Source organism: Acanthisitta chloris, unplaced genomic scaffold (assembly GCF_000695815.1).
Source record: "Acanthisitta chloris isolate BGI_N310 unplaced genomic scaffold, ASM69581v1 scaffold2620, whole genome shotgun sequence".
Taxonomy (NCBI): Eukaryota; Metazoa; Chordata; class Aves; order Passeriformes; family Acanthisittidae; genus Acanthisitta; species Acanthisitta chloris.
In genome coordinates this window covers 11,502-19,877 of record NW_008653235.1, presented here as the reverse complement: position 1 = coordinate 19,877, position 8,376 = coordinate 11,502, and the positions used below count along the sequence as shown (strand labels likewise).

Here is an 8,376-nt window from a genome sequence, read left to right as displayed (position 1 = left end):
GGAATTCTTGTTCCCTTTACAGCCCTTGAGGTTATTACTCATGTTTACCACAGGAGAGAGGGAAAAACCCAGCAAGCTCCTTATGTCTATGTGCACTGATTTGGGAAGAAAGACTCTCTGTAAACACTTCTTTTTGCTCTGCACAGTTTTTTTCCACTTAGGAACATTCCAAACCCTGTAATTTCCCTTCATTAATTTTCCTGCAGCCACACGTAAAACCTCTTTGCTGTGCAGTGATGTACATGACAGCGAAGAATCAGCTCTACCCAGTCTGAGCTCCTTCCTACAACAGCCTTTAGCTTTCACCTAAGGCTTCTTTTTGTGCATTTATGTACAAAAATCTACTGCTGCAATATGCTGACTGAATGTGGATGTAATACCTCATCCCTGGAGGTGTTCAAGGAAAGCTTGGAGCAGCCTGGGCTGGTGTCCCTGTCCACGGCAAGGGGTGGAATGGGATGGGCTTTAAGGGTCCCTTCAACCAAACCATTCTGGGATGAATCTGTGCTAATTAAACACATTCTCAGCTGAAAATCTATTTCAGATTCTGGGATATAACAACTGCTGAAAGCTGATTTTCCCCACTTTGTTTTCAGAGCACATGGAATCATAGAATTTTAGGGGTTGGGATGGAGCTCAGAGATGATCCAGCCCCAACCCCTGCCCTGGGCAGGGACAACTCCCACCAGAGCAGGTTGCTCAAGGCTCATCCAACCTGGCTGTGAACACTGCCAGGGTTGGGGCAGCCACAGCCTCCCTGGGCACCCTGGGACAGGGTCTCACCACCAGAACAGGGAAAATTTCTGCCGAAGACCTAACCTAAATTTCCCTCTCTGTGATGAAACAATTTTGGACTCACATTACGATTTTCTCTGCTCTAAGCTACATAGAATCATTAAGGCTGGAAAAGACCTTCAAGACCATCATGCCCAATCTTTGCCCAAACACCTCCATGCTCACTAAACCATGTCTCCAGGTGCCATATCCACTCAGCTTTGAGCCCTTCCAGGGATGGTGACTCCACCACTGCCCTGGGCAGCTTCTCCCAAAGCTTAACCACCCTTTCAGTGAAGAATACTCCCTAATATCTAATGCTATTGTATATTTAGCAAACTCCTAGCAGGAAAGCTCTGGTACAGGATCTGCCTTGGCATTTCCTTCTCTTCCCTGTGCAGATCCGTGCTCTGCAGAGACCCTGCCAGCCCAGAGAGGGCCAGGGATGCCTTACTCACGTGACTGCATACTGTGCAAAGGACAGGTACTCCACCAGCACATCCAGCCCTTTGTTCTCCTCGTTCAGGAACTCCCTGACCCACCTGTGGGAGGAACATCAGAGTGTTTCAGGAGGTCACTGGAACCCTCAGCTAGGCTGGAGGCAGCCCCAGAGTAGGACAGGCAGCACTGCCGAGCTGAACTTTGCTTCTCACTCTGCAAAAAGAGACTTAAAAATGCCTTTTACTCTTCAGAGGAGTTTAGAGCAGCCCTTAGATGGCCTTGGAGAAGAAGGGTTTGCAGCACTGTGCTGCTCACCTCCTGACACACGTAGGGATGGATCACACCCTGACTCCAGCAGTGTGTAAAAGCACAGAGACACGAGAACAACCTGACAGACCTCCTGGATGTCCATTTAACAGCAATTTGCCTTCTCTTTCTAAGAGCTAACCTGCTCCAGGGAATTCTACCCTGAGTTCAGCCAAGTAACTCAGAAACGCCTGTTAGCTGTTGAAAATGCCAAGTGAAGTTTGAAGCTCAATCATTTTAACCCACCTGGGGGTAAAGCTAAGTGAGCCAGGAGCCTCAGCACAGGCCCAGGTCTCCTCTGAACCCCAACCAGGGAGGCCAGACTCTCCCAGAGTGGGATTCTGGGAGGGAAGTGAAGCTCCAGGTTCACTCATGCAGCTCTGGATCCTCTGCTTTCCCCAGAATTCATCACCTCTGAGCATCATCAGCCTTTAAATCCTTCCCTGTTTACCTGCCTGGCATGTCATAAAATGCATTTTGAAACACATCCTTGAGGCAGGAGAACCAAATCGAGCCACATTGCTCCTGGCAGCCTCTTGGATTGATCTGTGGTTCCTTCTGGGCATCCCTGAGCCATCCCAAACACACAGAGCATCGTGCTCAGATGCCCTTGCAGGTGGAAAATGAGGGGAAATTCTTGGTGTTAGAAAATGAGGGGAAACACAGCAGGAGCCAGGCCAGAGGTGTGGCAGGTTGTGTGAAGGTGCAGCTCACAGGAGGATCACAGGAGGGTCCCAGGAGCAAACAACCACCACCACAGGAAGAGAAAGATAACAGTTCCTCCTCCCGCAGCTGAAAACACCTTCATGTCCTCAACACCACAGTGTTTTGCATCCTGCAAAATCCATGAGCTGGGCACAGTGTGCGACCATGACGCGAAGTGCCAAAGAAACCTCCTTGGCTGATGCACAAGCAGCTCCTGGTGCTGAGACCCAACACAGAGAGGTGAGACCACTGCAAACATGGATGGGACTGTTTGATAAAACCCTAAATCTCTGGCAGCTCTTTTCCCTTTGGCTGTGTGAGAGGAATGTTCTGCTGTGTGGAAGTGAACTCCTGGTCCCGCTCCTGCCAGGCTTCACACACTGCACCATGCTAAGGCTGTAAACCAGCACGGGGTGGGTTTACAGATGAACTTATAGCTGCAGCACTGTTATTATTCCAGACACAGCCACCCTCACTCTGCTCTGAGTGGCTGAGGCCAAGCAGGAGTTGACTGCAGTGTTTGCTGAGCCTGCAGAGAGATGTGGGGGAACCTGTGAAGAAAAGATTAAAGACAAATTCTCCTCCTGAGATGCTCAGCTCCCTTCAACTCAGCCCATCAGGCTTTACCCATCAATCAAGTGGTATCACTGCTCGACATGCAAAGAGTTCCATCAGTAGATGTGTAAAAATAAACCTCAGCCCCTGAGGCATCAGAAATTCTTACCCAATGTGGTTTGTTCTTAAGGAAATTTCCAGTTCTCTGAGGACTTGAGTTGACTCTTGGACTCGTCTCCTGAATTTCTATGGTGGAATCAGCAGCAAAGATAACAATTAGACTCATGTGATGCTATTAAACAGTATCAACATCACACACAGCACAGAATGAATAAAGAAAACATGAAGGTAAGATGAGAACTCCTCCAAATCCCCAGGAATGCTGCAACAATAGTCCAGCAGTCAACAAAAACATGTGCAGAGAATCACTTCTGTTCCCAGGAACAGCTGGGAGTTGCCAGGACGAGGCAAATTAAAAGCCTGGAGATAAATAAACATGTCTTTATAAAACAAGCTCTGGGTTAGGAGAAAAGGCTTCACTGAGGACTGAGCAGCAAAATCAGGTTGCACCAGGGAGGCCTTGGGTGTGCAGAGGGACACAGAGACGTCACCTCCTCTCCCACCTGGAGAAGGTTGTCATCTCCTCTCCTGCCCAGGGGAATGTGTCAAACCAGCTGGGGAAATGGTAAATTTGGACAAGGTAAATGAGAGCCAAAGTGGATGAAGAATGCTAAGGGAAGGGTTAGATTGGGACTTGGGACAAGGGATGGAGGGACAGGACACAGGGAATGGTTCCCACTGCCAGAGGGCAGGGACAGATGGATATTGGGGAGGAATTCCTGGCTGTGAGGTGCTGAGACACTGGCACAGGTTGCCCAGAGCAGCTGTGGCTGCTCCATCCCTGGGAGTGTTCCAGGCCAGGCTGGATGGGGTTGGAGCAGCCTGGGCTGGTGGGAGGTGTCCCTGCCCAGGGCAGGAGGAGAACAGCATGAGCTTTAAGGTCCTTTGAACCCAAACCAGTCTAGGAGTCTATGATTCCATGCTAAGCCCCTCAGAGTGGGACTTGGACATCAGAACCAGCCCCAAACACACCCTGGGCCAGAAGACACACTCAGAGGTGCACAAGGTTCATGTGAAAGGCCAAGGGAGGTGCTCAGGTCTTTCCTGAGTGATTTCCATGGGCAAGAGGAACTGGAGGAGGCTGTGCCATGAAAACACACACCCCACATGGGGTGTACTGTGCCAGCTGCACTGAAACTCAAGCAAACACCCAGGGAAAAGGACTTGGAGCTTTACCACCTCCTTCCCAAGGGGGAGAACAGTGGCTGCACTCCCTGCTCACGAGAGGCAGAGCCAGAGCACAGCTCAGGGACAGTTTGTCAGCCCATTCATGCTATTCCAACGAGCTGTGCTCTGTGTCACATGGTCCTCTGCCTTCCAACATCTGCTTTCCTCCCTGAGCTGTGAGAGCTGCAGCAAACTCCCCATTCCTCTTCTCTCTGCACTTTGTTCCAGCTTTGAGACTCTTCCCAGGGCACTGACACAAAGGCAGGAAGGAACATGGAGCCAGGGACCATCTTCTGTGAGAGTGAGGGACAGGGAAGAGGAAACAGGATGCTCCTCACCTTCCTGGTCACTGCAGGGTCCAGATATCCCTTCAGCTTCTGGATATATGTGTGTGGAGGGTTCTTCACTTGGAATCTTTCCTGCAAAGGAGACAAGAACAACCATCAGTCGCTTTAGAACATCTTCATTTACTCTCTATATAAGACATGTGCAGTCTCATAGAGATTTAACCACACACATTGCTGATATCCTTTTCCATGTCCATGCCTTATATTCCCAAGTAAATAATGTATGCACATACAAATAGAATGGATTTACATGGATCCTGAGAGTCTGAAATGTGATGTTTCTATGGGATGCATAAAAACCACATCAATATTCAGTGATAATTCTGAATCTTGCTCCCAGCCCCATCCAGCCTGGCCTGGAACACTCCCAGGGATGGAGCAGCCACAGCTGCTCTGGGCAACCTGTGCCAGTGTCTCAGCACCTCACAGCCAGGTATCCCTTCCCAATCTCCCATCTGTCCCTGCCCTCTGGCAATGGGAACCATTCCCCTTTGCCCTGTCCCTCCATCCCTTGTCCCAAGTCCCTCTCAGCTCTCTTGGAGCCCCTTGAGGCACTGGAAGGGGTTCTAAGGTCTCCCTGGAGCTTCTCTCCTCCAGGCTGAACAATCCCAATTCTCCCAGCCTTTCCTCCTATGAGAGCTGCTCCAGCCCTCTAATCATCTCTGTGGCCTCCTCTGGACTTGCTCCAACAGCTCCATGTCCTTCCTGTGCTGAGGACCCAGAGCTGATGCAGCACTCCAGGTGTGTCTCACCAGGAACTGAGCCAGCAAGTGCCACCAAGGCCAGCATTCCACCCACCAGGGAAATTATGGACCAGATGTCTATCCCTATCCCACTGGAAAAGCCCAGGAACCACCACATGCCTCTCCTCTCCACTAAGGCTGGTGTGTGATCAGCCTCAGGGCAGGGATGAAGGTACATTGCCTATGGTGGGTTTGACCCACGAGAAACATCTCATGACCTTCACCTGCTTCCTGTCAGAGACACAGTGTCCAATTCCCCATCCCAGTGCCAGGAACTCCCTGCCTGCCTTGGAGACTCGTTCCACACCTTCCCAACACCTTGTCCAGGAGAACACCAGAACTCCAGCCAATCACCGCCATCCTGAGTCACAGCTTTGGTAACAAACACAAGGTTTGCAGAGTTTGTACTCTGAGAGCTCCTTGATTTCTCCTTGCTCTTCCAGTGGCATGTCCAGCTGGAAATGGATCCCACCAAAGATGCTGTGAAACATGAGTTGTTCCACGAGGAGTTTGCTCTGGCCAAACCTGCTAAGAGCATTACCCAAAATCCTGATACTATTTGTATCTTGGAAGGATTTGAAGCTTATTCTGCCCCTTTCCCTGGAGGAAAGATCTCATACCAATTTCCTCCTGAAGCTTCCCAGTTATCTGACACCTCCTTTTATTAGGTCAGGATGCAATTTGGACTCCATTATCCCAAAGTGATTCCAGAGTGAACAGGACACTCCTGCCCAGTTACCAGAAGAGCCTGTCTGAACATCACAACTTCTTCCTGTTATTATCTTGCTGGGGAAAAAAAGCAATTCATCATGGACAGCAGGAAAAAATGAGCCCAGAAGTTTGCTCTGTGGGCCCTGAGCCTGGGGGAGAGCTCTGGAGAGACAGAGCAGACATGTCTGTCCTCTTTTACGACCAGATCCTTTTTCCAGGCACAAACACAGCTCTGGAATTGGCATTTCCTTTGTCATCTGGAAAACAGCTCTGTCAGTGTAAAGTTTTTCATTGCCAGTTCCTCTCTGGCCAAAGTGACACCAACAGTGTTTGTCCTGCTTCATCTGCCTCCAGCACCACATCCACTGCCGTGGGCTCTACAGGACACTTGGATCTCAATCGGCTCCCATGGCTCAGACAGTCCTTGCATGGAATCCCAGATGATTTGGGCTGGAAGGACCTTAAATCTCATCCCATCCCACCCCTGCCCTGGGCAGGGACACCTCCCACCAGCCCAGGCTGCTCCAACCCCATCCAACCTGGCCTGGAACACTCCCAGGGATGGAGCAGCCACAGCTGCTCTGGGCACCCTGTGCCAGAGCCTCAGCACCTCACAGCCAGGAATTCCTTCTGTACATCCAGCCTAAATCTCCTCTCTTCATGTCTCACAGGACACTGCTGGGCCAGTTGCTCAGTCAGCCTTCCATCCCCTCAGGACACTTTTACAGTAGGCATAAAGTTTCTTTAGAAGCATTTCCCACTCATGAACCCATTTTAAAGCTTCTCCCACTGTCAGACAGAAAAAAAAGCTCCTTGCTGTAAGTGAGACTTTGTCCCATGGTTGACTAGTAAAGCTGTGGAGGTATATGAACCTCAGAGACCACCAGCATTCCTCACTTTCCTCCTCCATAGCTTTGTATGATCTCCAGAGATGCTTCAGCACTTGATTAACCACGTCCTTCTCTACAAAACCCCCATGAAGATGGAAGTGTTTTCACTGTCTCATTTGATAACCATGTCCAAGTACTTCTCTTCGCATCTTCATGAGATAGAGCTCCAAGCCAAAGGTCATAGAATGATCACAGAATGGGTTGGGTTGGAAGAGACCTTAAGGTCCATCTAGTTCATGGCACGGCCTGCTCCAGCCCAGCCAACAAAGCTCCGTGTTAGCTCTTCTCCCTTTTCCTGGGGGTTCTCTCAGGCTGTTGGAGCTCTGCTGTATTTATCCCAACCCTCCAGAAAAGCTGTTTAGCTCTTAGGGATTTGGTCCTCTTCCCAACTAATCAGGCATCATCTGCTGAAGGGACAGGAGCTTTTCCTAACTGCCACTTTGAAGAGCTTGGAGTCTCCCAAATGAAATGCTTAAGGAGACTCCAGGAGCACACTGAGTTAGGATGTTTCTGTTTGTTGTCTTCAAACCCAACTGTAATTATGTATTTATGTCATAATCTCTACAGCAACTTCACTTCCAAAGATGCTGCTTATTCCTCAAGAGTGGAATCATTTGGCCCGAAGGATTTTCAAGGCATTATCCACGAGGAGCAGATCCCAGCAACGTTCTTCCTCAATGAGTGACCACGAACCACTTGTGGGAAACATCTCCCAGCCCTGCAAGCATTTTTACAGCCCCTTTAAAATGGTTTCCTTTCTGGTTTGCAAAGCCAGGAGGGATTAGCTTTACAATTGCCCTTTCCTGGCTCTGATCACTGTCTGGGTTTATCCAGCTTTGACTGTTTTCTATTAGAGGCTGATTAACAAGCTGCAAACCCCAGGGCTGGGTGATGTGCAGTGACAGAGGCTTTCAGGTCACCCTGAACAGCTTCTTCCAGCAATTCTGCTCCCCAAAACTCACTGGGAGCTTGTGCTTCAGGCTGATATTCCTCTTGCCATGAATCTGTGGAGGTTGAGGTCCTCTCATGGTCATCGTGACCTGTTTGGGAGCATTTCCTTCCCCTTGAAAGGACAACCACAGCTAACATCAAGGCACACGAGGAACTCATTTGCCTCAGAAACTATAAATAAAGAGTTAAAAATCATTGCTTTTCTCTGTCTGCTCCTCCTTCTGGCAATTCCCACCCTCTCCCAAGCCAAATCTGCTTTCCAAACAGGAATTGATATGGCAAAGGGTCTAACACTACTCCAACAAGGAGGTCAGGGGGGGTTTACCACACACATACAAGGTCTAGACCCAGGATTTGAGCTGTCAAACCTCCCTGAGCAAACAGCACAAGGTGGTGGGTGACACCAGGACTGGGAGTGGTGGTTCCCCTCAGGATTGAGCCACTCAGCAAATCTGCTTTCCAAACAGGAATTGATATGGCAAAGGGTCTAACACTACTCCAACAAGGAGGTCAGGGGGGGTTTACCACACACATACAAGGTCTAGACCCAGGATTTGAGCTGTCAAACCTCCCTGAGCAAACAGCACAAGGTGGTGGGTGACACCAGGACTGGGAGTGGTGGTTCCCCTCAGGATTGAGCCACTCAGACACAGCAAAGAAATCCTG

General features: G+C 49.8%; 1 protein-coding gene across 1 annotated transcript in view; it reads right to left on the bottom strand.

The window, feature by feature from the left end:
• The window catches only part of FMNL2 (formin-like 2), a 49,364-nt gene that overhangs the window by 37,680 nt on the left and 3,308 nt on the right, over window positions 1-8,376 (bottom strand). Inside the window, exons 2-4 of the mRNA XM_009080062.1 lie at window positions 4,407-4,487; window positions 2,951-3,027; window positions 1,233-1,316 (exon numbers count right to left, since the gene is read on the bottom strand). Of these exons, the coding sequence (XP_009078310.1) occupies window positions 1,233-1,316; window positions 2,951-3,027; window positions 4,407-4,487 (242 nt within the window). The remainder of the gene's footprint in view (window positions 1-1,232; window positions 1,317-2,950; window positions 3,028-4,406; window positions 4,488-8,376) is intronic.